This window comes from Neodiprion pinetum, chromosome 3 (assembly GCF_021155775.2).
Source record: "Neodiprion pinetum isolate iyNeoPine1 chromosome 3, iyNeoPine1.2, whole genome shotgun sequence".
In the NCBI taxonomy this organism is placed as follows: domain Eukaryota; kingdom Metazoa; phylum Arthropoda; class Insecta; order Hymenoptera; family Diprionidae; genus Neodiprion; species Neodiprion pinetum.
Genome location: NC_060234.1, coordinates 19357976 through 19372434, shown reverse-complemented (window position 1 = coordinate 19372434; position 14459 = coordinate 19357976). Strand labels below are relative to the sequence as shown.

The 14459-nt window shown below is 34.2% G+C and overlaps 3 protein-coding genes and 1 pseudogene across 8 annotated transcripts in view; 1 reads left to right on the top strand and 3 right to left on the bottom strand.

Annotated features, from left to right (window-relative positions):
• The first annotated feature begins 72 nt into the window (after nucleotides 1-72).
• On the top strand, nucleotides 73-6832 carry LOC124215290 (ATP-dependent RNA helicase DDX24). The gene is made up of 10 exons (XM_046618491.2): nucleotides 73-347; nucleotides 759-1407; nucleotides 2714-2973; nucleotides 3044-3189; nucleotides 3325-3614; nucleotides 3687-3909; nucleotides 4002-4113; nucleotides 4293-4410; nucleotides 4528-4705; nucleotides 5776-6832. The coding sequence occupies exons 1-10, from the start codon at nucleotides 150-152 to the stop codon at nucleotides 6059-6061; spliced, it is 2460 nt and encodes an 819-aa protein (XP_046474447.1). The 5' UTR covers nucleotides 73-149; the 3' UTR covers nucleotides 6062-6832.
• LOC124214393 (KIF-binding protein-like) lies at nucleotides 6199-11126 on the bottom strand (annotated as a pseudogene).
• Nucleotides 7189-9259, bottom strand: LOC138190698 (piggyBac transposable element-derived protein 4-like). The gene is made up of 2 exons (XM_069134695.1): nucleotides 9071-9259; nucleotides 7189-8995 (listed from the first exon to the last, which is right to left on the bottom strand). Exon 2 carries the CDS (start codon nucleotides 8516-8518, stop codon nucleotides 7571-7573), a length of 948 nt encoding a protein of 315 aa, XP_068990796.1. The 5' UTR covers nucleotides 8519-8995; nucleotides 9071-9259; the 3' UTR covers nucleotides 7189-7570.
• A 324-nt stretch (nucleotides 11127-11450) lies between the features above and the next one.
• Nucleotides 11451-14459, bottom strand: part of LOC124215291 (dystrobrevin beta) — a 38523-nt gene continuing 35514 nt past the window's right edge. For all 6 annotated transcript variants that reach the window (XM_046618494.2, XM_046618495.2, XM_046618492.2 and 3 more), the window contains one exon: nucleotides 11451-14048. In XM_046618494.2, the coding sequence (XP_046474450.1) occupies nucleotides 13786-14048 (263 nt within the window). In that variant the 3' untranslated portion in view covers nucleotides 11451-13785. The remainder of the gene's footprint in view (nucleotides 14049-14459) is intronic.

Below are 14459 nucleotides of genomic sequence, written 5' to 3'. Positions count from 1 at the left end.
GTGCATATTTTCACCGCTTGGTGCAATTTTATAGTTAGGTAGTTAGGTTATATAATATATATACTTCCCTGTCATCTGACTCGCTTCGAATTCAATGCTCGCACGTGTTCGTCGTGATATGCGCGTTTCTTTCCTCGCAAATCGAGGTTATGTTTAGTCGAAACAAACAAGCAATGGGGAAAATCAAAAGGGATAAATCTAAGACGTGGAAACCGTTAAAATTGGAGGGTGCCTTTTTTGCTGAAGGTATTGACGGCCTGATCGGAATTGAAGAATTGACGGATTACAGTCTCGAAAAAGGAACCAAAAAACGAAAAGCAACTCGCTCCGATGACAAATTAGACAAGGTAAATGGTTTCCTGCATATTGAAATAATTTTAAATATCTCTAATACTATACCTTTCACCGAACAATGGTCTCAATATTATGTACAAGCACACGAAATAAATATCAAGATAACTCTGGTACGATAGAGCAGCACTTCTTCTTTCGAGAGTTAAATCACTACCGATAACAGATGATACATATTAAGGATATTGAAGGGATTGAGAAATGCAGAGAGAAATTTGTAAAACTTACAGTATCTGGACAATATTAACGAACTTTCGCAGTGCATGAAAGGAAAATCTGCTTACAGCATAGTTTTAGTTGATTGATTTATGACGTGTAGTCAGTAACATTACAGAGAATAACCAATAGCTCTGCCAATTTTCTTTAATATTAATAACAAGAAAATTGAATCATATTTAACAAACAAGGGTAACAAGAAGAAAAAGGCTCAGAAACTCGATGACCAGATTGACAATGACGAGGAAGACGAGCATTCAGCTCAAAAGAAAAAACTTAGAGCAGCTGTGAAAGGAGAGAAAGTGAAGCCGAAGAAGAAGAAGCAAAAATTCGACGATAAACGTGGTATAAAGCAATCTGATCTAATTGAAGAAGAGTCTGGTATTGGATCCGATAGCGAATCTAATTTGGATAAAAACGGGCATGAGGTTGACGCAGAGGATGGATGTCTGGTCAATCTGGACAATCTAAAATCAGATATAAACGTACATTCATGGACTTCGCTGGGTGTACCTGAAATATTGGTAAAAGCATTGGCTGACCAAGGTTTTCAAGCTCCGACACCAATTCAGGCTCTGACCTTGGCTCCAGCAATTTTGGGAAGGAGAGATATTTTAGGTGCCGCTGAAACAGGAAGTGGAAAAACTTTGGCTTTTGGTTTACCAATTTTAAATGGTATTCTGGAGGCTCAGAGGAAAGAGGCAGATAAAGTGAACGAAAGCAATAATTCAACTGAAACAGGTGATCAGGACTGGAACAAATTAGGTGAATCAGAAAATGAAGATGACGAAGATATACTCTCTATGGATGAATTGTCAAATGAAGAATATTCAGATTCTGGTTTGTAATTATCTCTGATTGTCTATGTCAATAGAGTTATGCATTTTCATTGTTACAAAGTGTTTGACTTGAAATCGTTTGTATGCATTGACAAAATCAGTGAATCTAAGATCAATGGCTTATTTTGAAATGACGAGGAACTTGCTGGGATCGAGAAACTTCGTCGAATATCATACTTCAATTTTTCGAAATTGTTGCACATGTAGCAATAATGCCATTGGTTTATTGGCTACCCAGAATCAATTTCACTTGAATAACACGAGAGACATTTTTAAATAGAAATTAGGGACTATATATTCCAACTAGAAAACTGTTATTCGCGATGATTATTTCAACTCTCTTTTTGATTAAATAGAATATGCTCAAGCAGTATGCTAGAAATTATGTGGTATCACTAATTTTGTAAATGACTGCTAATGGTAATTGGCTGAAAATAATTTAATATGAATTACAATACTTTAATGTGTATATGACTAGATGGTTTAAACAGTCTATGATGCTTGGGTACTTTTGTTTTGACAACCAATTGTTCAATTTGATTGAGGTTTGTTTAATTCAAAAGTATGTAGATCGAACTTCATTTGCATATTTTTCTTTAAAATCAATTGTAGCAATGATAGTCTTATGTTAACCATTTTGCTTGGTGAATTGAAATACGATTTTTCATCCAATTCTTACAACTTTTTTATTTAACTAACACAAAAATGTGATTGTTAAAAAAATAAGTGGGATCATCGCAGAGAATAAACTATCCAGAAATACTGTCACTGAATTTAACATAAATCGGTTCAGCTGTTTTTGAGGTACTGCGGGCACTGGAAGACATAAAAATACTTCCGATTTATTCTGTTAAACAAAAATACGTAAATAAAGCTTGATCTTCATACTTCTGAATAAATCAAACCCTAATCGAATTTAATAATTGGTTGCTATTCTCTTTTTCAGCCTTCTACTCCTATAAATACCCTTAAGGAATAAAAGTGAAGTTCTTTCTCAACAAAAATACGATGATGTCGAAATCATTGCAAGCTAGGAGTCCAAAGAGTTTTCTTTGGAGCATTAATTTTTCAACGAAAGATTCTGTTTATTACCTTAAAGAATTCTCGAGACATTAATTTGTAAAGTTTGAAGTGCACAATTGTACCTTAAATAGTTGAAAGAATAATACTACAATTATTTTGTTAAATGAGTAAATACCTTTTTTCTACTACCATGCAAAGGAACAATAAGCAGTTTGACAAATAGTACTTGGCTTTGGTGAGCATATATTTCACACCATGTATTTACAATATAACTTTTTTGTTAGAACACGACTATGTCATAAAAGAAAGTGAAGAGGATAATGAGGAAGAATCAGATTTTGAAGAAAGAGAAGAAATTGTTAGTGATGAACTGTTAAATGCGGAAGGTATCGGTTGTGTCAGAGCAATTGATAATATTATGATTAATGACTCGCGCGGCTCTCCAAAAAAGCCCCTGTACGCCTTAATTCTAACACCAACCAGAGAGTTGGCTATTCAAGTTAAAAACCATCTTGTCAAGGCTGCAAAATACACTGGGATCAGAGTAAGTTTTGGCAAAGAAATTGTAACAGGTAAATTTTTCCTTTCATACCTTACAAAGATTTCACTTCAAGATTGCTGTCGTCGTGGGAGGGATGGCTGCTGTTAAGCAGGAGAGAATTCTTAGCAAATCACCGGAAATAGTTGTTGCTACACCAGGTCGATTGTGGGAACTTATTCAAGAAGGCAACGCGCACCTTAATCAAGTTGATGATGTCAAGTAATGAAGTTTCCCCTTTGTTGCAAGCTCTATTGAACAAAACAATTTCTAGCTTCTATACTTAGAGTGATGAAGTATTTAACTTTTTTCTCCGATGAGAATCAATAACACGACCGTTTTTTTCTTTTGCTTCAGATTTCTGGCTATTGATGAGACAGATAGAATGGTGGAAAGAGGACACTTTCAGGAGTTACACAGTCTTCTCGAAAAAATAAACATGAACGGTGAAAAAATGAAAACGCGACAAACGTTCGTTTTCTCCGCGACACTGACCATGGTTCATGATATTCCGCAGCATTTGTCAAAGAAGAAAAATAAACACCGACATAAAATACAGAAATTCACACCCGAACAGAAGTTGAAAAAAGTTATTGAAATGATAGGCATTTCAAATCCTAAAGTTGTTGATGTTACTAAACAATCTGGTAAACTTTTGGTCGATTAATTTAATTGCATATTTCCCTTGACATTGTGATGGAACTTGTCATATTTTATAGGAACTGCTGCAAGTTTGACTGAATGTCGTATAGCATGTACAATTGATCATAAAGACTACTACCTTTATTATTTACTGAAAAGACATGCTGGTAGAACTTTGGTATTTTGTAACAGTATTGGTTGCGTCAGAAGGCTTGCGACTTTATTGGAGATTTTAGAATGCAATCCTTTACCGCTGCATGCTAGTATGCAACAACGGCAAAGGTTGAAGAACCTTGAAAGGTATGCTCAAATTGTGCACACGGAATGGAGTACTGCATTTAACAGCTTTTCACCTGTCTATTGAAGCTTGATAAACATCAGCGTATCTTTAGATTCCAGGCAAATGAAAATGGTGTCTTAATAGCTACTGATGTCGCTGCCAGAGGTTTAGACATACCTAATGTAGAACATGTGATTCACTATCAAGTGCCAAGAACATCTGAGGTATCGTATTTTGCATTATCCATAATTTTGTGTATTGCCTTTAACAAGCGATCATCTTCATATCAGTAATTCATATTTTTTCCATTAAACACCATAGCCAAACGAACGATTGTAATACATACCTAATTTCATTTTATAGTTGTTTATTAAATCATATTCTAACTGTGCCTCTACTTCAGGGCTATGTACACAGAAGTGGCAGAACAGCCAGAGCACAGAAGGAGGGCATCACTATTTTGTTAATGGAACCATCAGAAATGCAATATTACACTAGACTATGCAAAACGCTCGGAAAAAGTGAGTCTCAGTTTCCATTTATATGCGTTTAGATGTCCTTGATATAAATGGTCTCTATCAGTTTGATGTAATATTCAAAAGGGTACTAATATTATTTGTTCTCTTTGTCGTTTACAGCTCAGGATATACCCACCTTTCCAGTTGTAGACCGACTGTTAATTGCTGTAAAGGAAAGAGTAAACTTGTCGCGAGAAATAGACAGATTAGAATTGTTGTGTAGAAGGGATAATGCCCAGAAGGGTTGGTTGCATAAAGCAGTCGAAGATATGGACCTCGTGCTTGACGAGGATCAATTGTGAGTTGAGTGTTTAGGCCCGTTAATTATGCAGCAAAAGTTCGTGTGCTTATGTATATTACAAAATCTAATAATTGTTAAGTTAACATCAGATATCAGAGCAGTTACTCAATGATACATAGAGATTAAAGTATGCTCGTTTTAATTGTCTAGATGAAAATGAGATTATTCATGTACAAAAAATTCATGCAATTATTTGTACAAAAGTCGAGATTATCCTCACTTTCATCTGGATGATAAAAAACAACGAAAGAACGGATGATTCTTAATATACCGAGTAAAAATGATTGTTCGGTCGACAAAATATGTTTATGGATTCTTACGAGGCAGCAAATGATTTGATGAGATCAAGTACAATCTAGTTCGAGAAACGAAATATTTCTTTCGCCACGCACAAAAAACTCTTTTCTCTCAGTGTAACAGATTATAGCAGAGTTTCTTTTAGAAAGACGTTACTCAATTATTTATTTTCACAAAATTACATCAAAGTCTTGATTATGAATTGGCTTTACCTATATTTTAGTAAGCAGTTTATTTTCTATTTATACTGTCAAAAAAAGGTGATGATCAGCAGATTTGTCCAGGTGAAAATAAAAGATGAACTTGACTCACATTATCTCTGTGAGATGAAAGATGTCTAAAGAAGTCTATCTAGGATTATTGTCTTAGATAATTTACAATACTGGTTGTTACACAGGAGTGGTTCAATTTGTCAAATGCTGAGGACCTTTTCATTCACACTCACTATCGTCCAGCCTACTTTTCACCTTCTTTCACTACGAACTTGAAGTTAATCGCGTGTGCATAACGAAACATTAAAGAAAAATCACTATTTTCCAATTTTAGAGAAACTTTGAAAGATTTGAATTACCTTAGCTTTAATATTGTTGGTAGATGAGTGGCAGAGGCCATTAACTGTAGCAAATTTAGTTACTTCGGCATGACAGATCAGCTGAAAGAACTCTAATTGTGTACCATTTATTTTATACTAAAGCAACTAATAGCATTGATCAGTAAATTTATAATAAGTTACTTGAAAAATAACTTTGATATCGTTTCTCTTCTTCCAGAGAATCCACAATGGAGGTCCAAGAAAGTGCAGATTTAAAAAGGCAACTCAAAGCTAGAAGACGTCAGCTAAAGAGTTTACTGGCAAAACCACTTTTTCCTAAGGGTTTCTCTGGGAAATACTTAGATTCTAGCATCGAATTTCAATTGGATCAAGGTGCACAGAAAGCAGTTGATGTTATGAAACAAGCTATTGAAGAAAAGCCGAAAAAAAATAAAAAAATCATCCCTGGTATTCCAAAACCAAAACGTTTTTCAAAGCTGAAATTTTCTAGAAAAAGAAAGTAGAACAATCGTATTTTAATTTTCATGAACAGTTTCGAATTTGTACGATAATTTGATGTGACAAAACAAATTACTTTCACCAGATTTTCCTAAAAAAAGTAGCTTGTTTAATAATGTAAGATATGAAAATATGTCTTGCATATGTACAGTACAAAAATCGTTTCAAATAAAATAACGATTTTGGAATAGTTGGTATGCATATTTATTGTGCGTAAATTCTTTCTCAATAACTAAGTATAGCTTCCTGAATTACGTATTGATAAACTGACAAACATCGCCAGCCATGTCAGAGACAGGCATTAATTCAGATTCTACAGGATCTATGTTACATCCAAGGTTATCGCCGAACTGTTCCAATCTAGAATGTATGCTCGCAAGAGCTTCCATTTTATGAACAGTTGTGTCACTTGCCTCCGGTGCAGCCTCTTGAGCAACGTAAATGCGTTTCAAATTTAGGCCCATCATTTCTAAATGGATTTCTGCCAGTTCTCGTAAAAGCTCGACCGATATTGCAATGTAGCATTGTGGACGTATTTCCCTGAGGACAGTGCTAAGAGTTTCTAGAGCATCGGCCCACAGTTTTTGTATGGCATACTGACTATCAATATATTCAGGTCAGAATTCCCACTCAAATATAATTACCGAATGTATTTTTTTGCAAATTCTTCAAGTAACTAGTATTTACCTCTCAATATCTTCTTTGTAAAATGTAAGGTGTCTGTAGAGTTCGCTAAGATCTAGTATGACACTGACGTAGTCCATGGGGTGGTCTTGTAAAGTATAAAATGCCTTGGCCCTTTTCAACCATGAGTGTGTGTACAAAAAAAGTGCTCTAGCTTGCATTGCTGTCTCTACAGAAGAAGGTGTCACTTGCTTCTCATACTCGGCAATATCCAATGTTGGAAACAATAAAAATGGTCCTACAAAGTTGAATAACAGTGATGAACCTAATTTTTTGCTGCAGAACTATTATTGTGAGTATATCAAAATGTATGATTAACCCTTTCGGTACGGACGCATTCTACGTCGCGCCGTCCCCGCTGACCGAGCAGTCGCGGCAAGCGTCCGTACTTGCGGAACAACTGCAAGCGCCCGTCAGACGCACAATACCACGCTATCTTACGCAGAGCGAGTGCAGTCGCTCGTAAAAAAAATGCTTAAAAAATTATAACATAATGCAATTAGAAAATATAATTTAATAATATAAATGAAACACATAAACATCCAGATTTTATAATTTAATAATGTAATTTTGTATGATAAGTTTGAAAGCACGGGTATACGCAAAGGCCTACGTCACATGTTTTACATTGATAATGTGATTGTCGTTGAACACCATTCTTAATACAAACAACACACTTTCTCAGTGCACTTTTTCGTTTTGTTTTCTCGTTAGTGTAAATCACTGGGAAATGTCTACCAGTAAGTCTCAAAGGATATTTATCCGCAGATTTAGGACCGCTATGTCTAACATCGTTTTTATGATATTTTCGAAAAATTTGCCGTACTAATTCAAGATGAAGCTATAGAAATATCTTTTTCTGTTTTGTATTTATATAAACAATAAGAATTCCAAACGGCAATATCTAGCAAATGAAAAAAGTATTTCTTGTACCATTTTATAGATTTTCTAACGGATTTAATAGAACTTATGACCATATCACATTTGTCGACAGCTCCCATTGACAAATTATAATCGACTATACATTTAGGTTTATATACGATTTCTTGCGTCCTATAATTTCTTTTTCCTGTTGATATAAATTCGCTAGTATGGAAAGTAGATAACATAAGTACGTCCGTTTTATCTCGCCATTTAAGGGCCAGCAAATTACTTGATGTCCGAAAATCAACCTCGCCTTTTTCTAATTTTCTGTCCATTACAGGCATTCCTTTTCGTCTTCGCTTTACAGTTCCACAAGAATTCGTTACATTTGTATGTAATAAATTAAAAAGAGCGGGACTGCTATAATAATTATCAACATACAGTGAATGACCTTTTCCCAAGTACTGTTTCAAAAGTGTTAAAACGATGTTTCCTGTTTTGCCAATGTTTTCCATGTTCTCTGTCACGTGTGATTCACTGCCCGTATATACGATATCTAGTACATAGCCAGTTTTACAATCACATAATACATATGATTTAATGCCAAATCGGCTTCTCTTGGCCGGTATATACTGTTTAAAAGATAGCCTACCTTTGTACAGTAATAGACTTTCATGTATACATAAATTTTGAAACGGATAAAACAAATCTTTGAACGATTTTTGAAGTCTGCTTGAAACACTACTAATTTTTTGCAACCGATCACAAGAATTTTGATTATCATCACTAAAATGCAACATTTTCAATAAAACTAAATATCTATCTCTACACATAATTTCGCTAAAAATATCAGATTTTAAAAGTTTATCCTTGGACCAATATTCACGAAGCGCTAATTTTTTATTTCGTGACATTAGTAAGGTACAAGCGAGAAAACAGTATAGTTAGTCAACGGTTGTTCCAATTTTGACATGACACGTCTTATCACTTACTATACGTGCCCAATACTCATTTGTCTTATCTACAATAAAGTCTACAAGATCAGGTGAAAAGAATGATTCAAAATAATGTAATATTGTAGAGGAAAATTGTAAGTTTTCCGTCTGAAGTCCGGAATTCGAAAGATCAAAATTATGAAATGTTAATTCAGCATTCTTCGTAGTCCATTGGATATTATGGAATGAAGTTGATGGCACAGCATCTTCAATATTATCATCTTCTGATGCTGATGTGCTAAGTACTTTTATCCGACGACTTGGCTTCTTTCTAGTATAAATATTATTGACTGCACTATCGCTATCGGACTCCGAAGATTTGTCGTATATCTCATTGCTCTCATTTTCGATGGAGTAACAGTTTCCTTTCCTTCTTTTGCAATTCCTCTTCATTATCTTTGAGGGGTGCAAAATAAACGAAAAATATAATAAAATGAAATGATGTGATAATACAGAAAAATTAACACATACCGTGAAAATATTCCGAACGTCTGAGCGAGCCGAGACATGTGTACTGTTCAAAAATGTTTCTTATAGTGTTGCTCGTTTCGTCAGTTTATTATTAGGCAGCGTAAAACAAGTGCAAAATACTTGCGATGGATTACCATGGAGATAACATATATATTCTGCTCATGAAGAGTCGCGAGTGACCTAAGTCACCGTTCGCACATAACGAGCGTCATATGTTGGGTTACCATGGTCACCGCTCGGACAGAGCGAGCGTCGGGCGTTGGGTGACTATAGTCACCGCTCGGGCCGAAAGGGTCAAAAAATATAATACCTCGGCATTCTTCATTGTCAACCTTTTCTGTAGTTATTGCTTCTTCTTTAGGGCCATTTTCAAGCAAACTTTGTGAAGTTTCCGATACAGAGTCGCTGACAGCAAATGTCACTTGAGATTTTTCATGAACCATATTTTTGCAACTTTGAGAGAGTGGAACTTTCTTGTTATTGCTCTCGCTGACATATTTCATTGTCACTTCTTTTGATGTTGATGGTTTACATTCGTTGCTGGTCATGAATGGGGCAGACCACAGTTTTTCCAAAATTTGATTTGGCTCTGCATCCAACGAAGATACGATACTCATTTTCGAAACACTGAATAAAAATAGACCATATTTGACCCAACATTTGGCAATGTCTGAAAATCTGAGCTGTAACTGTTCCCACCTATAAGTATTACATGATATGAAGTTGATGAAAATTATTTATAACTTATGAGCAAGATTATATTTGGCAGTGAAAATTGTATCTCGGTGACTAATTAAAATACCTCACAAAGATAGATAATTCTACTGTATTTAGGTGAGCAATAAAGAATTGTTCAGTGAAATTTAATTACTTCAGTATTGTGTTGTTAGATGATTCCAATGCTTTGAGTTCCTTTTCATACTTGTAGAGCATGTAAATTGCGGCAGACAAATGATGTCTTGCTTCTCTAAACCAGTTATATGAATTATAAACATGTCACTTAAAAAAATATCTTGATAGAACAACCCTATCTTTACTAAGAATGCCATTTAAAGCACATTGCTTGTACAGTACCAGCAATGCGTTTGGTAAATACTGATTTCTCCATGATGTTAGCACAACAGCAAAACAGAAGTTCGATATTGTTCTGCAAATTTTTTACTTGCAGCTCACAAGTGCTAAATTGTAATGAGAGAAATGTGAAAGTAAATATACTTGAATCTATTTTTTCTGAGAAAGTACGATGCAAGTCTAGCAGATTTTAGTGCCCACAGTGTCACATCTCCGTCATTCATTTCAAGTTGTCTTCGAAGTACCTTGTGATAACATTCAGCAAATTTGTCATACAGCCCTTTTTGTTATAAATGTAACCAAGCATCTGTAAATTATTTGTAACTAAACGTTCCAATTTGTTACTAAAACCCGAAGTAGGGTGTATGGCAGTATCAGGCAAAAAAAGATCATCGCTGGTGTAAAACTTTATATGAGTATTCTGTTTTTTCAAACTTCTGTATGTAGACTCGGCCAATTTCAAGAGTTGTTTAGGTTTGTCAAACTCCTCTCGCTTTGAAAGCAAATACGAGTAGTGATTGATTATTTTGAACGTCAGGAATATTATTTCTGGTTCGAACATCACATTTTTTATACCATCTAACACGTCAACCAAAACTTTTTCGGCAACTTCTTCTTCATTTAGATTAATAAGTATTTTTGATTGTTCATAAGAGAGAGTTGTCTTCATCGCCAACAGCCGTAAGCTCATGGGTCTGTCAGGAATCATCATATTGTTAATCAGCTCAATTAAAGGCTCGATTGCAGTTTTCACTTCCTCAGACAGATTCATAGCAGGGTCGTTTTTATCACTACAACCTTCAATCTTCTGAAACTTTTTGACGTGCTGAAACTGCTTGTGCAGAAATTCAAAATTGGATTTCATTGAAGCCTGACTTTCCTCCATCGTTGTAATATATACCACGTTTCTCGTTTTGCCCCTGTGAAATTAATTTAAAGAAATAGATATATTCTGAGAGGGTAAAATAAATTTGTAGTAAACATCACACTTTAGGATTTCTAACACTTGCTTGTTTCGACTTGGTTTCTGACATATTCGGTGGAGACCAGTGTGCTTTGAAAGCAGTTTTCTATGTACCAATTTCTCGCCATGTGTGCAGTGGCTTCTGTGCATCATACGACAGTGCTACTGTCCTTGTTTAGTGAGATGATGTAATTTCAATCCACAAACATTGTACTTTTTTAGTTTCTCAATGCGTCTTGTTGCCTACAGATGATAGAAATGAGTGATATTGTTTTTTGAAAAGTCAAAGTAAAACCACAGCCAGTTGTCTAATTTGAGATATTTCGGAAACTGTATACATCTGGACATTGATTCTGTTTTATTTATTTTCATTAAGTACTTCTTTTTAAATAGCAGCTACATAATTTTCATACAATGAATCTATATATTGACAAAATCAAAGATTTGAAATTATATATACACATGAAATATTTTGTAAGACTAATATGTTATTTCAACTTTAAAATATTACAAAAACCAGTAGTTTATAACAATAGTATCGTTTTTGTGGTTTATTCAATTGTGGAATGTATGATAAATTCTTATAGGAACTAAAATAAATTATTTTATGTTCAACGTACAAGTAATTAATGAATGTCACATCCTTTGTGTTACATCAGAAAATGTATCGTTTTTGGTGTTATATAAATATATTGGTGATTTCTTGTGCGCTGCCTATATACTCATAAAAACTCATGTTAAGTCATACAATAATTTGTCATTTTATGTACAATGCCGATATATATATATAATAAGCTATAATCCTGAGTCACACAACAATCTCCGCAATTAAAGATTTAGTTTTCAATCTCGCAAAAGAAAGCTACACGTCTTTGGCTAAGTGGGCTCCACGAGTGAACCACGAGCAGTAGAAGTATTTATTCAGCACTTTTCTAAGATTTTCAATGTTTCACAACAAACGGTAAGTATCCAAAACAAATTTTGATTGAATATGACTTATCATCGTGAGTTAGTTAGGAACACGTACACGATTTGAAACTCCACTGTGTACACAAGTCCTGTTCAATGAGTTAAACGGTACAACAGAAACTATCGTAACATTTCTCAATTTTAACAATATTCGTTTGTCTATTTCTAGATCATTCTATAACTCTGTTAAATGTTTGAGACTTCAACTTAATATTAAAGTAACAATAATATCGTGAACGTAACGCTAATTTTGTCACATACGCTAATACCACATTTATTTATGCTACACCTAGGAAATGCTATTCAACTTTAATATCAAGACATCAGACAGATGATTATGCGAAATGCTAATTTTTAAAATGCACTGTATTAGTTCTGTATGCATGCAATAAGACTATCGAGAATAAATGTGATTAAGAACAAAGAGCGCACTGAATGGTGTATTACGAAACAGCCAGAAAGGCTGCAGTCCTGGAAAATAGGGAATATCGTGAGATCGGTTAGAAAAAGATATGTTCAAATATATTAATGGTTCTCTAGCAATGTAGTATATAATGAATTTTCCGCTCCATAAAGGAAAACATTTTAATATTGGAAAACCATAAAACTTCAGAGATTTTCAAATCTTGCTTATTGTAATCAACCTGTATTATTTTACAGCAATTAAAATGCATTAAGAAGCTCACTGTCAGTAACAAATTGATTCAACAATTTCACTGCCTTTGAAGTTGGACGGCACAATCAGCTTTTTATAAACTATAAAAGCATAAATAGCAGAATGATCAGAATCAGTTGAAACTGAATTTGCGATACTTATGCTTTCAAGAAAATATTGCTAATCACTTAATGCACAGATCACTATTTTTCTTAGTGATTGCTGAGAGTATCATTAGTAACAGTTTGACACTACCCGAGGTTTTTAAGAATATTAAAAATTCCCTCTGTAATAATCACAGCATTTTTTGAATTCGAAAAACGTACATATGACGCAAAAAAAGCCGAACATTGACCATATACCTTGACCGAAAATTATCTTCAATCAACGCTACATTATTGGTTGACTCTAATTTGTATGAGATGTATTGAAATGTTTGCAATGGAAAGCTACCGTTCATCTAGTGATCTATGTCGAGTTTGGTCAGTTTTATTGAACACGTATGAGCAGAGTATTTTCGACTTTTTATAAAATTGATTTGATGAGTAGAAGTTATAATAATTATGAACAATTTTAATCTGTATGGCGTTTTGATTCTTTACGTTTTACGGAATATCCGTAAAAGGAATACACCGCTTTTGACGTGATGTATCAATGTGAAAATGCCGATTTAGTAATGTTTTAACAAGGTATTGAATAGCTAATTACTTGACACATTGAATAACATGCCTCTAGAGTCGAATAGATTTCTAAAAATAATTAAATTACAGAGCGTGAACTATTTGAACAATGATGATTATGAAATATGCCGTAGGAGTGAGAATTCCCTTACATTTTAAGATATTGTGAATGTGAAAAAAAACAAAAAATTGAATATGTTTCTTGATCTAGTCTTGAGTTGAAGTAATACCATAATGAGTAATTACAATAATCTTGATGTAGCAGCGGTGAACGAGTTGTAGAGAACTCGCTATTTATTCAAAAATCAACACTCATCTTCAATTCGCATCTTTTGCGGTATTTTGGTGAAGATTTCTAACATTCATTTCAAACTATTTATCGATTAACCCATCTCTTTACTGCTTCTTCCCAGTTTGATTCGCTTTCATCTTGTTTTTCTCCTTCTGCTTCTTCCCTTTCACCCCTTTCTTGCTCTTGTTCACTAGATGGTGTTGCTGATGGAGTTTGAGATGCATTTGTATTACGGGCACGTAGCTCAGCCAAAAAATCGTTTTCTTGTTCGTAACGACGTTGTAATTCTTCACGCCAAGAGTTACCTCCGCCACTACTGTCATCTCCGTCCTCACCGGCCTCGAAGTCTATTGACATATTGATAGAAATACATACAGCCTGCTGGCAATATATTTAGTCCCAGGAATCAAAGTTAATCAATCAATTTGAATCTTCGGAAATTTTTCCTTTTGAAGATGAATCAATTTTTGTATAATTATTTTCTTATCAAAACTTATCTTATTAAAACTTATCGTTGAAATTTGGAGTTGGTTGATTTGTTTCAATTGACTGAGTTCTAACATACATATTAACTATTTCTGCTTTGTCAATTTATCAGTTTGTTCACGAGGAATACAATTCTTTAAAAGTATCGACTCGTATTGAAATGGACAAAAATTAGGTAGTTTAGGTATTCAACATATAACTGAAAAGTAATTAATGCAACTAACTATAGTGAATATTATGCAATTCAAAATATAAGGAAAGATTTTGATTAT